General features: G+C 44.5%; 1 protein-coding gene across 10 annotated transcripts in view; it reads left to right on the top strand.

Moving 5' to 3' along the window:
- Positions 1–9,419: 9,419 nt before the first annotated feature.
- Nrde2 (nrde-2 necessary for RNA interference, domain containing) overlaps positions 9,420–17,999 on the top strand; it is a 34,965-nt gene continuing 26,385 nt past the window's right edge. For 3 of the 10 annotated variants that reach the window (XR_381516.4, XM_030246667.1, XM_030246666.1), the window contains exon 1: positions 9,420–10,294. Coding sequence is in view for 5 of the 10 variants with exons in the window: in XM_030246667.1 (XP_030102527.1) it covers positions 10,231–10,294 (64 nt within the window). In the remaining 5 variants the exon portion in view is untranslated. Of the gene's footprint in view, positions 10,295–13,753; positions 13,867–17,999 lie in introns of all 10 variants that reach the window. The other 7 variants (NR_165260.1, NR_165261.1, NM_001377383.1 and 4 more) reach the window with 3 other exon arrangements.

Here is a 17,999-nt window from a genome sequence, read left to right as displayed (position 1 = left end):
TGAGGGATACCTAGAGGGTCTTCCAAGGCAGAAGCAGAGATGTAGGAAAGCAGGCCTCAGTATCAGGTCCAAGGGGCCAGGAAAGAAACATATTAGTGGTTAATAACTGAAGGACGATAAAGATGGCATAATGGCTAAGAAGATGTATGACTCTTACAGAGAACCCTGACTTGGTTTCCAGCACCCATATCACATGGCTCACAACTACCTGCAACCCCAGCGGAGGTTCACTGGGGTGAAAGACCCACTTTAAATGTAGGTGGAACCATTATGTGCAACAGAGTCCTGAGCTAAAAACACAGGAGGAAGTGAGCTGAACACTACGATGCATCTCCGTGGATGCCGTGTGATCTGCAGTCATGACTTCCATTCCATGATGGACTGCGCACATGACCTGTGGGCCGGTCTTTCTCCATTTGCTCTTGTCAGGTATTTTACTACAGCGACAACAGAAGTAACTGTAACCGGGACAGTTCGTGACCCTCACCGACCTGTCCAGGGCTGAGATCCCAGGAACAGAAGGGCCTTGCTAATTTGAGTATGGGCAAAAGGTGACTGAGAAAGCTGAGGTTCAAGATCAGTGAGAAGGCCCAGAGGGTAAGGGTGTCTGCTGCTCTTCCCGAAGGCGGTGGATTCTACGACCTTTTCCCGTGCTTTGGTACATACAGAACTTCCCTGCCCCCCCCCCCCCCCCCCCGTAGAAGATGGAGGGATGGATAGATGGGTAGATGTAGTTTTAAAAACTCTGAGGTTCCATGTATTTCTTTCTTTCTTTCTTTCTTTTTTTTTTTTTTTTTTTTTTTTGGTTTTTCGAGACAGGGTTTCTCTGTGTAGCCCTGGCTGTCCTGGAACTCACTTTGTAGACCAGGCTGGCTTCGAACTCAGAAATCTTCCTGCCTCTGCCTTCCGAGTGCTGGGATTAAAGGCATGCACCACCACGCCCGGCTCATGTATTTCAATATAGAAATGAAATTCCGGAAATCACTGATGTTTCCGGTGGGGCTTCTATTTTGCATAACCTTGTAAATCTCCTAACTGTGACTACTTCCTCTCTCTCGCACAAGGTTCCTTCTTGCCTTTCCAGTGGGCTGCTCTCAAATTTCCCACATAGCCGCAGGGCGCTTAGGCTCTTGAGCCAACTGTGCAAATGGATCTGGTGCAATTTTTCTGCTTCAGTAACAGGTCTTGCCTTCTGTCTTTAATCCCTTAAGTAGAGAGCTTCCCCTCCCTTCCCTTTTTTTGTTTGTTTCTTTGTTTGAGTGCTGGAGGTTGAACCTAGGGTGGCGTGCATTCGAGGCACGTGTGTTCTCGTTGAGCCACAACCTGGGAACGCTTCCTAGTCCAGCGGTACATTTCTCAGTGTGAGCAGACGCAGGAGCATAGCTGGAGTGGCCAGAGCTGCCTGGAAGAGGCCGGTAGGGAGTCTCCTCTCAGTAGCTTACTGCCAAAGCCCGGCCAGCTAGCCAGGCAGGTGCTGCAGTTGGATTCCTGCTGAGCCCATATGCACTCCGTCTTCCCCGCCCCCAACATCCCCTCTCGCCCCGCCCCCTCCCCACGCACACCCCCTTCCACCCCCCCCAGCCCCCACCACCACCCCCGCCCGCTCTTCCTTCCAGTGCTTCTGTGAACGGCTTTTGTGGTTAGGGAGCGGCCCAGAGAATCTCCAAGCTTTCCATGCTCAGCCTCACCTCCCTGTGCCGTTTCCCGTGTTCTAAACAGTGTTCTGAACAGGGTGCTCTCCTGCCATGACAAGGGGTTGCCGGGAAATTCCCTCCCCAAGGGAATGTTATCTCTGTGTTGTCTGAGCTCAATCCACACACAAAGCCCAAGATAGTGCTCATAGCCCTGTCCGGGCTTAGTTAAATAGTCAAAGACAATGATTGCCTGGCCACACCGTCTTGGTGTGGACCGTTATAGCCATCCTGACAGTTATAAAAGTTTGCAAGGGATGCAAGGCAGAGCTCCCAAAATCCCAGCTCCTCTGGCCAGTTCTTTAGACTCTAGGGAGTCTTGATTTTTGCACCATGGTACCAGGCCTTCAGTTCTTCAAGGGCAGGAGGGCTAGCTTTCCCCCTAAGCCCACCATCATGGACCCCAGCAAGGCTGCCTGGCATATTCAAGATATCACCTTAGTACATTTTGTCATTAGTACATGACCCCACCCATCACAGTTCATCTGACTGCCTGGGTTTTCACAGTATGATGTATGGTGTTCTATAACAACTGAAAACATAATGGGTAACACCAGAGGCAGTAAATAAATACGAGCTCATTAATTCATAGCAAAATGTCAATTCATAGAACATGATAGCATGCTTTAAAAATGACATTAGCCAGCAGCTTAAGAATGAGAAGGTGGAAATTAATTTTATTTTAATGTTTAATATACTTTTGACTACTCAAAACTATATGAAAGATTAATATACTTTAATGTGTGTGTTGGCATTTATTAAGCCACTGATTTGGAAGCAAAATAAGCGATGTATATGTTTAAAGCATTAAAGATTCAGTAGTGATAATTAACTGGAAGGTCATGGAGGAAGCCATGATCAGCATCTTCTGTAGAATCCCCCACAGATTATGCAGACATATGCTGTAGGGATGGCAGAAGCTGGAATCGGCGGCTTGGTGTTCTTGAGAGACATTGAAAACCTGCTCCCATGAATCAGTTAACTAAACATCTGAGGCTTGTGAACAAGCACCGGGCAGGCTTCCATCTTCCATGCCGCCTTTTAATCTACCAAGGAAAGATCTGGTTCTTCCGGCCCAAGCCACTCAAGCTGCGTGATGAAGGTCCGATGACGTCAGCATCAATAATGAGGCAGAGGATTGCTTTTATGCTGGAATAACAGTCACTATCACATGATTTTTCACTGCTGAGGTCTTTGACTTTGAAAGTCCTGATTTGAGATCTGGCTTCTTACCTTTTAAAAAGAACATATGAATCAAGAGCTGGAGAGGTGGCTCAGAGGTTAAGAGTGAAGGACCTGTGTTCCGGTCCCAGTACCCACGTCAGCTGGCTGGCAAACACCTGTAACTCTGCTCCAAGGGACTTGGTACCTCTGGCTTCGGCTGACACCTGCATTCACATGCACCCCCCCCCACACACACACACAAAGGGCTGCAAATTTGGGGATCCTAACACCTGCCTGGATTCAATAATTTGCTAGAAAATCTTGCAGGATTCAGAAAGTGGCCTCTGTAGTTGGCTGGCTGTGTCCTAGGTATTACAAGTAGTCTGGATGGATTCAAAGAATACCAAAGGATGTGTGTAGGTTATGTGGAAATGGCATATACATCCTAAGTGGGACTTCCATTGTTTTTTATATCCATGGAGAGTCTGGAGCCAATCTCTCATGCATATTCATGACTGTGTCTACTCTTACAGTCTTATTACAAATGTTAGACGTCAGGATCAGCCAAATGAGAAGACTCAGAGGGTGAGTTTTGTCAGGGTCCCTAACATGGAGCTTGTGTGCCCCCTTCCTGTGGAATTGAGATGTACCATTCCTGCCGCAGCAGCTTCTGCCTGCTTAGGAAGCTCAGTCAGCCGTATTCTGGAAGTTTCTTGGCTTATTGTTCATTTGGTTTTTTCATTACTCAGACATGATGGGAGTCAGTCTCCAGTAACCTCTTCAGTGCAAGCCCATAGCTGGTCTTCCTGGAATGGCCTCCTTCCCCCTCCCAGGATGTTGTTAGCTTAAACTTAGCTACGATCAAGGCCTACCTATTCTCCCATCTTATTACTTGGGAATTTGAAGGGTTTAATGTTTCTTCCCCCTAGGGGCAACAAATATTTATTTATTCATTCATTCATTCATTTATTATTTTTGTTTTTATTATTTATTATTTTTAAGGTATGTGTATGAATATTCTGCCTGCATACATACAGGCGTGCCCAGAGAGACTAGAAGAGGATGTTGGACTCCCTGAAACTTGAATTACAGATGGTTGTGAGCTGCCATGTACATGCTGGGAATTGAATTCCTGTCCTCTGGAAGAGCAGCCAGTGCTCTTAACCACTGAGCCATCTCTCAAGCCCCTACACTCTCTGTTATACAGCGTCAGGAGTATCTAGGCCCTCCTCCCGGCTATTCTTCCAGGCTTTTACAGCCCCTCTCGTGTCACCTCAGCCACAGTCTGCCCTGAGGACCCTTGAGCACACTTGAAATTTTGCACACACCATTTCCTCATTTGTCTTTTTCATTTACCTATTTAGTAAATGCCTCACAATTTAAGACCCAGTTAAATGGCTCTTCCTCTGTAGAGTCTTCCAGAGGGGTGGTCCGTTTCTACCTCTCCCGTGCTGCTTTTAAACTGTTGTTTATTCATAGATGTCATAGAAACACTATAGGTCATCGCAGTTTTGGACTAAGCTTCTGCATTGCCCCCCAGAGGACTAAACCAAGAATCAAAATGGAGTCATGTGTGCTAAAACACTGTACCATCAAACTCAAGTGTGCCTCTGAAGACTTAGTCAGGAGGAGATCAGATTTCCAGTTTCAATTCATGCGACCACAACACTTGCGCTGTTTTGATCTTTACCAACAAAGGAATCTGAAACTAACCTGATGTGGAGCAGACAGTGGCTTCTGTCTTTCTGATACTCTGAAGTTGTTGGTCTTAATTTCTGCTTCTTTCCATAGTTTTCTGTTTGCAAAACCAGGTGCCTCTCTTGGCGCACTGGAATGCCCACTTCATTTTCTAAGGTGAAATGTTACCTGATTCCACAATTGCAAATGAGGTGTTCAATAGAAATGTATCACGAGTTTGTCTTCTGACGAGGACCATCTTTGCACTTCACTCTTCAGGCCAGGACTTCCTGTGGAGAAGCCTCTGCGTGCTATTGGCTGTAGTCAGAACCTTTGTGGAATGTATATGCAGAGTGCTATTGGCTGCAGTCAGAACCTTTCTGGAATGTATATACAGAGCCTCAGGTTTATTACTTGAAATTGTTTGTCTTTGAGGAAGTCTCATCTTACTGTCCTTGGTTGTGCATTTTATCACTTAGGGCACCAGGGAAGCAACCATCCATCACTTCAGCGTTACAAGTACTCCCCAGAATACTGGTGGGCAAGTTATCACTTGAGATCTTATGCCTGTTGGGACCACTGAACACTTTAGAGAAATCTTAGATAACAAAGGTGAGATGATACAAGAAGTGGATTCTGCTAAATATCTAGCCAGAGGGAACTGGGTAAGTGGATCATGGGCCTATCCTTTGAATGAAGTATAATGGTTTCTCTACTACATGTTTATGAGGTTCCTCAGTGAGGAACTGAGATGCTCCAAACATTAAGAGGAAAAATAGTCACGGGTATAATTATAAAAATACACATTGGGGCTGGAGAGATGGCTCAGCAGTTGAGAACACTTGCTGCTCTTACAGAGGACCCAGGTTGGGTTCTTTCTGTGTATTTCTGAGGGGCTTCTCAAAACCTTTTTCATTTTAGACAGAATGTAGACTGTGTGAATCTTAAATTATGCATTTATTTATAGATTTAACCAAAGAATGATCTTAGGAATTGTATCTGACCACTAAAACCTAACATCTTTCCTGGGCTGGAGAGATGGCTCAGTGGTTAAGAACACTAGCTGATTTTGTAGATGTCTAGTGTCTAGATCAGGCTATTCAAATCCAGGAGATTTGATGCCTCCTTCTGGCCTCCATGGGCAACTGTACACATGTGGTACACATATAAACGAGCAGGTCAGACACATCTGTATAAAATAGAATAAATCTGAATAAAAAAAAAAAACCCACAACTTTTCAATCTTAGACCCACCCCCCACCAAACACACACACACACACACACACACACACACTGCTTCCAAAGAAAACAAATTAGGTAAGAAGCAAAATCTCCTCCACCCCCAACCTGCCCCCACTCCCCTCCACCCCCAACCTGCCCCCACTCCCCTCCACCCCCAACCTGCCCCCACTCCCCTCCACCCCCAACCTGCCCCCACTCCCCTCCACCCCTAACCTGCCCCCACTCCCCTCCACCCTCAACCTGCCCCCACTCCCCTCCACATGCTGAAACAGATCCAGACCTTTATTTTCTTGCTGTTAGCTCTGGTTTCCCAAGGGCATATTTTTGTTTTCTTCATAGGGACCAACAAAAAATTCCTTAGGATGGAGTGGGCAGATAGACCTGTTCCTCCAGTTTCCCTGAGTTAGTGTGGATTCTTTTTTGCAGAAAGATGAAAGGGAGTCTGATTTTGGCCTAGCCTGAGTAGACCAGCTTAGAGGTCATCATTCCAACTGACCGGGAACAGGACCAGATTCTGGGACCATGACCCAGCATGTGGAAATTTACTCACTTGTTCTGTTTCTAAGACCCTTGGGTTGCAGTGATAGAAAGTGAACTTGAATTTGATTCCCCAAATGGGAAAAATAAGTATATTCGGTGGTTTTCTATAGCAAACACACAGAAGTGAGGCTGGGTTCCAGGGGCATCAAGAAGTAGCAGTTCAAAACCACTGGGGTCTTCTTCAACTCGAACCTGGCCTTTCCTTTTTTTTCTCTGCTTGGCTGAGTTTCCTCATCTTCTGGGCCATTGTACTCTGCACGCACACTGGGTGGCTACTAGTGTTGTGATCGTCTCCCAGCTCCAGAAAGACCACACCAGGCCAAACAGTTCCACGTGAGGTTTATTGAGAGAGAGAAGGGCAAAGTGGCAGTGGAAAGAGAAGGGGGGGGGAGGGAAGGAGAGAGAGAGAGATCGAGAGATCAGAGGGGCCTTTCTCTATATATGCATGGTGACATAGTCACAGGTAAAGGTGGGAGGTGAGCCAAGTGGATTCTGTGAATATGGTGGCTGCTGCCTTGGCAACAGGTATGGGGGTCTCGCTGTCACCTATGTGATGTCATGGGTTTCAGAGGTCTTGATAACAATAACTACCGCACTTCTTCCCTTAGCCATATATCCATAGAGCCAATCGGTGATCTGAAACCATTTCTGGTTTATGTTGAGAAATCCCTGGCACCCGCCCTGGAAATACCCAGAGTTTACACGTGGAAGCTAGAGTAAGGATCAGTGAAGTCAGTGGTTCTCACGTCCTTTGTGATGGGTTTTCTAGGCAGAAAAGAATATTCAAAACTTTCCTATTTTCTTGAGACAGGGTTTCTCCAAGTAGCCCTGGCTGTCCTGGAATTCACTCTGCAGAACCAGGCTGGCCTTCAACTTCGAGATCCACTTGCCTCTGCCTTTCAAGTGCTGGGATTAAAGGTGTGCGCCACCAGGTCTAGTTCAATACGTAACGTTTAGTTTAACCTAGTAGCAAATTTTGTAAAGGTCTGGCAATCACAGCCATAGCAAATTTAGTCCTATGCCCATTTGTGTGGAGCACGTAGTTTTCACCCTTACAAATGTTGAAAAAAAATAACAACCCTGCCAGGCGTGGTGGCACACGCCTTTAATCCCAGCACTCAGGAGGCAGAGGCAGGCGGATTTCTGAGTTCGAGGCCAGCCTGGTCTACAAAGTGAGTTCCAGGACAGCCAGGGCTATAAAGAGAAACCCTGTCTCAAAAACAAAAACAAGACAAAACAAAACAAAAAAAAACCCCAAAAATAACAACCCAAGTCCTCTGTAAGAGCAGCAAGTATTCTTAAGCACTGGCCTTTACCACTCGAACGTTGATCATTTAAACCAAAGGTCAGCACAGCTTTTCAGGAAAGGATCACATAGAAACATTGGAGACCAAGCAGGATTTCCAGCCTCTGCGGCAGCTACACTGAAAATTAATTCTGTACGTTTTCAAAATGTACTGGGCATTATGGTACATATCTTTAATCTCAACACTTGCGAAGCAGAGACTGGCAGATCTCTGTGAGTTTGAGGCCAGCCTGATCTACACAGAGAGTTCCAGGACAGCCTAGGCTACATAGAGAATCTGTTTTTTCAACATTTGTTAGGGTGAAAGCTACACACTCCATACAAATGTCTGTGTCTGCTAAACCTTTGCAAAATTTACTCGTATGTTACACTAAAAGTGAAGTTTTGTTTTAATTGAGAGAAAGGCAAGAGGATAAAGAGTCTGAGCCTGTACTACATACTGAGATCTATCTAAAAACAAAACAAAAAAAAAAAAAAACCAAAACAAAAACAAAACTAAAACCAAAAGACAGGGCAGGTGAGATGTCTCAGTGGCCATCAGCTCCTGCCACATAAGCATAATGACACACACACACGTACACACACACAAATTTTAAAAAAGTAAAAATCCTCCCAGAAAACAAAACTTTAGAAATCTGTATCAGTAACTTGATTATATATTAAGTTGTCCTTATGAATTGCTTACGAAAAGTCTCTTACATGTTTGTAAATACACAAATATCCACTACAGCAAGATTCCTTGTTATCAATACATTATCATGGCTTTCAAAATTTTTTTGAAGCCTTTCACATTTAATTCTTATTTTTCTGGAATAGAAAGAGATGAAACATTGGGGAAAGACTGTAACCATTTTAGTTAGTTTTGTTTTCTGTTTTGTTTTGAGACAGTGTGATAGTTTGTATATCCTTGGACCAGGGAGTGGCACCATCTGAAGGTGTGGCCTTGTTGGAATAGGTTTGACCTGGTTGGAATGGGTGTGTCACTGTGGGTGTGGGCATAAGATCCTCACCCTAGTTGCTGGAAGTCAGTCTTCCACTAGCAGCCTTTGGATGAAGGCATAGAACTCTCAGCTCCTCCTGTGCCATGCCTGCCTGGATACTGCCATGCTCTCACCTTGATGATAATGGACTGAACCTCTAAACCTGTAAGCCAGCCCCAATTAAATGTTGTTTTTTATAAGACTTGCTTTGGTCATGGTGTCTGTTCAAAGCAGTAAAACCCTAACTAAGACAGACAGGATTTCTCAGTGTAGCCCTGGCTGTCCTGAAACTTGCTTTGTTGATCAGACTGGCCTCAAACTCACAGAGTGAGTGCCAGTGCCTCTGACTCCAGAGTGCTGAGATTAAAGGTGAGCATCATCGTGCCCTGATGCAGATATTGATTTAATCAACTGAGATAACTTCCTGTCAGGTTTGGCGGAACTTGAGATTTACAGTTGAAGACAAGTGGATTCTACTGGCCTCCTTTTTCCAAGTACTTTTAGGGACCTGAAAACTTGGACATTTATTTTGGACACACACAGTTTACATGGTACACACAGTTTACATGGTACACGGAGCTGCTTGGATAGGTTTCCATCCATTCCTTTGTTTAGATGATTAGTCACATCTCTGGGTTTAGCTTTTTTTTTTTTCTAAACTTTATTTTATTGTGGTGCCCTGTGCACTTGGAGGTCAGAAGACAACTTTGTGGAGCCTGGATGAAACTCAGGTATCCATGCTTGCTTGGTAGTACCTTTATTATTTAAGCCATTTCATTGGCTCCTGCACCCAACCTTTTTTTTTTTTTTGGTAGGGGAATCTCAAAAATACTTTATAGGTAAGTATATGCATTTATTGTCAAAGACCTTTATCTTATTGGGACTTTGTACTCTTCTGTATTCCTAGGGTATTTAAAATGACAACTTATATTTGGATCACTTACATTTTGCCGTGGAACTTGTCACATCTCACATAGAAGCTAATTTTTCATTTCTTTTCTTTCTTTTTATTGGCTTTTTTTGAGACATCGTCTCTATACAGTTCTGACTCTCATGGAAATTACTATGTAGACCAGCTGGTGTCGAACTCACAGAGATCCACTTGCCTCTACCACTGAGTGTTGGGACTTAAAAGGGGTTTGCCCCCACACCCAGTTTAAAGCCACCTTTTAAATGCTTCTTATGGGTGAAACAATTGCAATTTGTACATGTATATGTGTACGTATACATACACTCACACACACAATCTTGCAGAGGAGGAAAATGAATCTTACAGAATTTGATTACTTTGATCCAGTTTAAAGGAGGCAATGTGCTTTTACCAGAGGAGCTGAATTCCAGTTTCCACACCTTCCCCCCTCCCAACTTCCTCTTCCGGTTCCTGCTTGTCCATTGTTCAGTGAAGCCGGAGGGCACTAACTACAAGGAAACTGTTCTTCCTCAATCTCACCCTCTTCCCTCCTCCCCTCTCTACCCTTTGGGTCTCCGCACCGCCTTGCCCAGGAGTTAAGCCTTAAAGAGTGCAGGAAGAACTACATTTCCCAGAGTGCCTCGCGAGTCACCGTCCTCCAACCAGAGCTCTCCAGACGGCGCCATTTCTGAGGCAGGAGTGGTAGTGCGGCCTGTGATCATGGCGCTGTTCCCGGCTTTTGCGGACGTAAGTGAGGCCTCCGGTGATGGGGCATTCAGGAAAGGTAAGCACCCCAAAAGAGTCGAAAAAGACATCCATTAAATTAATGGCAGATTTTCGGGCCTGGGTCATGGCCTTTTTTCTTTGCTTTGTTTATCCACCTGTATCCCAGAGTTCTCCGCGGCGCTGCAAAGCCTTCTGGGTCTTGTCTGAAGTGTAGGGCCAGAGGCTCTTTCAGGCGCTACGGTGGTCAAGTAAGCGGAGGGGAAACTAAGCCTACGATGATGTCTGGCGCTAACATTACCGTATTTTTGGACTTCATTCTCCTAGAAGCTGCAATGATACAACTCCATTGCAAAAGAAACCCTCTTAAAATACTTGCAATTGTGGTTGGCGTAATTCTGATTTTTCCTTACTAAATTGTAACCGTCAACAAATTCCGAGACTGTCTATTCATTGTAGCACACTTATTAGAAACACAGGCCCAAAATATAGACGTATTCAATAAGTGTGTCAGGATTGATAATGCAACCTGTTGCATGAACGAAACTAAGTAACAACAGCAACAAATCAGTATAAGGTAGTATGCTACAAATGTCATAGATGAGCCACAGTCAACCATAAAAATGAAACGTTCAGAATTTTGGAATGGTCTTCAAGAGGATATGATTTGTATAGATAAGAATTCAGGGACCTTCAAGGGGCTGTGGAAGAGAAGCATGGGATTAGAGAACTGGGTGCGTATTTTAAATGCTAAGACAAGTGTCAGCTATAATGAAGTTAACCATGGCAGGTAAATGCAGAAAATACATCTAATACTGAAAGTGTACGGTCAAGTTGAAGGGCTGGCAGTGGTGGCATACACCATTAATTTCAGCACTTGGGAGGCAGAGGCAGGTGGATCTCTGAATTCAAGCTCAGCTTGATCTACGTAGTGAATTCTTGGACAGCCTGGGCCACAACATAGAGAGACCCTAATCTCAAAAAAGACCAAACCAAAACAAAATATAGTTAAGAAAATTAACTATATATTATTTAACTATGAGTTACTGTTCAGCTTTCTTTACGGTTGGTTTGCTTATAGGGATCCAAAAGAAGTCAGAATTCTCTCTCTCTCTCCTTTCTCTCTCTTCTTTCTCTCTGTCTTCCTTTTCTCTCTGTCTTCTCTCTCTCTCTCTCTCTGAGAGAGGGGGTGTACTGGCTGGTTTTGTGTGTCAACTTGACACAAGCTGGAGTTATCACAGAGAATGGAGCCTCCCTTGAGGAAAGGCCTCCATGAGATCCAGCTGTAAGGCATTTTCTCAGTTAGTGATCAAGGGTGGGAGGATCCATTGTGGGTGGTGCCATCCCTGGGCTGGTAGTCTTGAGTTCTATAAGAGAGCAAGCTGAGCAAGCCAGTAAGAAACATCCCTCCATGGCCTCTGCATCAGCTCCTGCTTCCTGACCTGCTTGAGTTCCAGTCCTGACTTCCTTGGTGATGAACAGCAGTGTGGAAGTGTAAGCTGAATAAACCCTTTCCTTCCCAGCTTGCTTCTCGGTCATGTCTGTGCAGGACTAGAGACCCTGACTAAGACAGAGAGTTGGCCAGAAACCCACAGAGATCTGCCTTCCTAGTGTTGGGATTAAAGGCAAGTGCTCCCATGTCCAGGCACACTGCATTTTCTGCATGTACCCGTAGGTCCCCTTGAGTATGAAACAGTTTCTCTGCTCTTGTATTTTCTCAGGTGATATATTTGTTGAGGAAGCTGGTTATCCATCCTGAAGATGTTTCCCGCTAAATCTTCCTGTAACTTGCTCCTTTATTTATCCATCCCATTATTTCCTGGGAACTGATAATTAGATTTAAAGAGCCGATAAGATCTAGCTATATACTTTTTGTTGTTGAGGGTAGCTTGTTTGGAGTGCTGCACAAATATTAAGTCCTATCAGGAGGGTCCAATCTTTGATTTCAGTGATATTAAGGGGGTCCGTGTTGGGCATCAGATCCCCTGGGATTAGAGTTAAGATGGTTGTGAGCCTCCATGTAGATGCTGGAAATCAAACCTTGGTCCTTTGAAGAACAACCAGTGTGCTTAATCACTGACCCGTCTTTCCAACCATGCCATTACACCTTCATCTGATAATTTTGCAGTGATGTTTTTTATATTCTTGTGACAGGGTCTCACTGGGACCCAGATTAGCCTCCAGTGTGTAATCACCTTGAATGAGCAAAAGAGACTCAAAGAGTTTCTTCTGACTCTAGAACTTGCATTATAATTTTTTATGACAGGGTTGGGAATCTTGTGATTTAAACATCTTCGCAGTTCCTGGGCTGCTTCATGGGGTAGATCAACTCCCAGGAAAACGTCGACACCTTGAATGCCATTCTTACCTGTGTTTGCTGGTGCTTTTTGTACAAGTGAGTTCGAGCTTCCAGCAATCAGAAAATGGCAGTCCTAATCAAAATGAACGGCTTATTCTCAAGAGAACAAATATCTTCATTAATGTGATTGCTAACTCATTTTTACCATCAGCCTTGGAAATGCTGTTTGAATGATTTACCCCTGGAGGAGTGGCCCCTCATCTCTGAGTTCACTTAAACAGACTAGAAGCCAGGGCTACATTGTTAGGACAAGGTACAGAAATGGATATTGAACTTGGATGTGATACCCACTTATAAAGTTACCTAGTTTAGAAGCTTATTCATGCTGGCTTGCCCCTCTGCCTTTGGTGGAACTGAACGCAGGCCTTTTCAGTGGAGATGGAGGGTTAGTAAAGTGTCTTAGTAAGCTCACCACAGAGGTATGTCAGTGAGTCCTCGGTGATGGGCTGTTAGCTTACCTCTGTCAGATTTCTCTGAAGGTGTGTGTAGGTGCTCTATATCCCGGCAGTGGGTGGGCAGCACGTGACGTGGCGTTGAGGAGGTTATTTCCCTCTTTTCCTTTCTCATATGCATGGGTGTGTGAAGTACGGTGCCAGGCTCTCAGCAGTTGCTAACCTGAGATTTCTGTGCTGATCCCCAGAGGTTGGGTCTTCCAGATCCCTCTCAGGCTCCAGCTGCTTGCTTTCCTGCTGTTCCTTTCTGTAGTATAGTCTACCTGCTTAGTGATTCGAGTACACATATAATATATGACACCCTGCATAGTGATGAAAGTACATATGTACTACACCCTCCTTAGTGATGTAAGTGCACACACACACACACACACACACAGCACCCTGCTTAGTGGTAATAAGTACAGACTTGATTTCTGTCAGGCTCTCTAAGTTAGGAGGTTGTAAGTAACCACTGAAAGGGACTTGGTAGCCTGGAGAGATGGTTCATCAGTTAAAAGCACTGATTGCTCTTCCAGAGGACCCAGGTTCAATTCCTAGCACACCCACATGGCAGCTCACAAGCATTTGTAACTTCAAACTAATATCAAAGCAAAAAAGAAAAAAGAAAAAGAAAAGGACTTAGCAATCTGATGAATAAAATGTCATTTAATGTTAGATATTTCTGTCCAGGATTCTGTGTCACTAAAAATTGAATCTCACATCTCAGGTGTGTCATCTGACAGGCAAGGATATGATCAAGTATAAGCATCATATGAGCGGACGCTGTCTTGTCCATCACGGTCTCCCCAGTACCTGGAATTGTGCTAGGGTACATAGCAGGTAATCTAATGACTGACTACACAGTTGCTGTAAGGAATAGACGAGTCATATGACGGCTGCACTTCATACTTTGATTGGACTTTTGGAGGAGGTTAGAGCCTTTGGTGTGAAGATAAAGACAGACTTCACATCCTCTGCATTTCAACTTATTGAGTCGGTATTTTATGCTATGGCACTGTGATAGTGTGGGAGTGAGTAGTAACGGCTCCCACCCTCAAGGTGCTTCTAGTTTGTAAGAGATGAGCAGGAGGGGGAGCTGGAAACAAGGATGAAAGACTTGCAGACCAGTTGTTGTGTTTGCATGTATGTATGTATGAGTGTGTATGTATGTATGTATGTATGTATGTATGTATGTGTTTTGTCTGCATGGAGGTCTGTGGCACTTGTGTGCCTGCTGTCCTAAGAGGCTAGAAGAGGCTCTGTTAGATTCCTTGGAACTGAGTTACAAATGCCTGTGAGCTGCCACGTGGGTTCTGGGGGTCAAACTGGGATCCTCTGGAAGAACAGCTGGTGCTCTCCACCATGGGGCCATTTCCCCAGCCCTGGGTTTGTTTGTTTGTTTGTTTGTTGTTTGTTAATTGCCATTTTTTGTTTTGTTTTGTTTTTAAATGGGCCTCAAAGTCATAGAGATCTGCCTTTATCTCCAGAGCTGTAATGGAAGTCATACGCCCTTGCCACACTAACAATGATTAACCTCTCCTTAGCAGGATTTGAGTTGGCATAGAATGGTGTAGGAAGATGGACAAGCAGATAATGAAGTCACAATTTGGAAATTGCCCTGACAGCCTTACTTATGTACCCGTCAGGAGACTTTAGTTGAAGTTCAGAGTAGTCCATGGTATGGATGGTGCAGAGCCCTAGTGGAAGAAAGGAACAGCCAGGCTTCAGTGTTTGCCCTTGGCCATTCATTGAGCCTCCGTAGGCAGCAAGCTCACAGCCAGGGCATCCCTGCTGTTCCTGTTCTCTGTGTTGAACTCAGAGGTTTTGTTTTACAGTTCCTTGGTTAAAAAAAGTTTAAAATCTGTGGATGAGGTGTGGAAGCATCTCTCAAGTGCTTCTGGGATTGGAACTTGTAATGTGTGTGTCCAGTTGATGGCCTGTCAGGTCACTGTCTCAGAGCTGAGTTCATAACCCAAGAGTTTCAGGTTTTTAAAATTAACTAACTTATTTTATGTATACGAGTGCTCTGTCTGCTCGCTCGCCTGCACACCAGAAGAGGGCATCAGACCTCGGTATAGATGGTTCTGAGCCGCCATGTGGAGACTTCAGTTCTTTAGAAGGGTCTTCTTCCTCAGTGGCTGCATGTGGCAAACCCTTGGCTGTTTTCAGAGGAAGCCTGACAGGCCCTCTCTGAAGGCTTTGGTGAGTCCTCTGTGTTACCTTGTATAGTGGGACAACTTCGAACCCGCCAGCGATATAAATAATGACACAGAGGCTTTTTAATATTTAAAATCTTAGGTGTTTTGCGGGGTCATTCTCCCAGCTACTCTAACCCAACTGATCCTGCCTGGTACTGTGTCTGGCCATGTGGCCAGGTCTATCTGCTCCGCTCTGGTCTGTCCACCTCCGCGTCCCTGTCGAATCTCCCACCTTTCATCTTCTCCCAGCATCTCTCTCTCCCTGGAAGATCTGCCCTCTACTTCCTGCCCAGCTATGGGGTCATCAGCTTGGTTTTTTTTTTTTTTTTTTTTTTCCCAGCCAATCAGATACAATCCTAGATTGCCTTAGGCAGGTGAGAAAGATTTACACAATAGGAAACCCAGTTTCAAGCCATAGAAATGGCAACCCCAGAGTCCTGCTGGCAAGAGCCCTCTGCTACATACTGCTGCATACTGCTGTAAGAATTAGCAATTAAAAAGCAGATCGAATTCAAATAAATATTGAAGAGACACACCCTCACACACTGTACCGCAGCAGCCTTGTGTAGAGGCTGGTGTTTCTCCACACTTCTTCACCTGCTGTCACTGTTTAGCGTGTTGGTGGCGTGACGATCCACTGGGATGCTGGGAGAACATCTCTCCCTGTGCACCGTTTGTTCCATCTCTCCCCGCTTCCCCTTTGTTTATGGTAGAATCTGCTATGGAAATATTCCGATCTCAGTGAGCAACAAGGACTATTTTCACTTAGCTCTTGCCAGGAGTTAGGCCCAAGGGAAAGGAACGAATCTCAGAACATGGAGACGGAAAAAGACTGTAGAGCAGTTGTTCAGCATTTACTAGATAGGGCCTTATAAATTCCTTACTCCCTTTGAGCCCTATTTCCACGTCTGTAAAGTAGGGTACAGTACTTCCCTAGAACTAGTTATGAGGATTGAAAGATGTGTGGCCGTACATGCCTATCCTGGTGTTGGCCTACCGTGGGCACTTACATTATTTTTTCCCCCTGGTTTTAAATATTTATTTTCTCCTTTGGAATCTTCCCTTCCTCATCCCTCTTTCCTGCAATTATTTGTTGACCACCTGCTCTATTGGGAGCATCGCCCTAGCTGCTGGGACTGTGGCAGAGTCTTCAGGGAGCTCGCTTGCTGTCTTCCTCTCTTTATTAATGTGCAGTTACCATGGGGGACTAGATTCCAGAATATAAACAAACAAACAAACAAACAAACTTGTGGAGCTCAATACTAAGAGGACCATATTTAGAAATAGGTACATGATTAGAATAGTCATTTCTCTGGAGAATACATAGATGGACAATATCTAAGTAAAAAGATGTTGACATTATTATCATCATAAGGGAAATGAAAACAAAGCCACAATGAAGTAACATCCTACCTGCTAGGATGATGATAATTGGAAAAGCAACCAGAAATGTTAGTTATATGCATAAAGATGGAACCCTCGTGCGCTGTTAATGGGAGTCAGATGATGCAGCTACTTGGTAAAACACATGGTCTTGTCAGTTCCTTGGAATGTCGATGTGCTTTACGATATCACCTAGCAGTTGTCTAAATATCCACCCTGGAGAGCTTGTGTATGAATGCTCTTAGCAGCATTGTCACAGTAGCCACAGAAAAGAAATAACCCACGTGACAGCTGGCCGATGATAGACGCAGTATGTTACATCCGTCAAATGCTGTATTGTTTAGCAGTAAGAAAGAATGATATAATGATGTATGGATGTAGCTTGAATGAACCTTGCAAACCAGAAGGTGAAAAAAGCCAGTTTACAAAACACCACAGAGCGTGTAAGCTTGTTTATATGAAATGTACCAAGCAGGTAAATCCATGGAGACAGAAGGGAGATGAGTGATTACATAAGGCTGAGGCGGACGGCGGGCGGTAGAGCATGGGGGTGAGGAACAAGTCAGGGCTATTCTTCACAGGAGGATGAAAATGTACAGTTACGGAGGTGGCTGCACACTCCTAAATATACTCAAAGCTGTTGTTGTTGCTGCAGGGGTGAATTTTATGATACATCACTTGACGTCTCAGCTGCTGTCCTCTTGTATGTCCAAGCCTTTGCATTCCCAGCATGTGAGGGAGCAAGGCCTTTCTGTGGCTCCTCCACGTGCCATCCCGTGCTTCTTTCCTTCGTCCCACAGTTAAGGCTTAGAAACGTGGGGAGGACTCGGGAGAGTTGTAAAGTAAGAAATGTAGAGAGACTTGCTTGTTAGAAGTTAGAGGGACAGAGAGATGGCTAGGCTAGTTAGTGAAAGCGCTTGTCACCAAGTGTGATGACCTGAGTTCAATCCCTGAGCCCTCCGTGATGGAAGGAACTCACACTCAAAAGTTATCCTCTGGTCTCCCCCCAACTAAATAAATAATGCAATAGAAATTATTTAAAAGGTTGAGGGAGCTGGAGAGATGGATCAGCAGTTAAGAGCACTCGTTATTCTTTCAGAGGACTTGGGATTAATTCCCAGCACCTACATTGCAGCTTACAGCTGTCTGTAACCCCAGCTCCAGAGGGCAGACACCACCAATGTTTTGTTCCAGAGGCAAAACACCAATGCACATAAAAGTAAATAAATCATTAAAAAAGGAAGTTAGAAATTATAGATACGCTAAAGATTATCAACATTTAATTGCACTATCCAGAAATAATTTTTAATGTTAATACATTTTAGTATTAAAGTTTAGCATTTGTATTTCCAAAGGATACTGATACAAGAACAAGTTTGCTCTTGACTGCAT

This window comes from Mus musculus, chromosome 12 (assembly GCF_000001635.26).
Source record: "Mus musculus strain C57BL/6J chromosome 12, GRCm38.p6 C57BL/6J".
NCBI lineage: Eukaryota > Metazoa > Chordata > Mammalia > Rodentia > Muridae > Mus > Mus musculus.
This window is presented reverse-complemented; position numbering and strand designations above follow the sequence as displayed.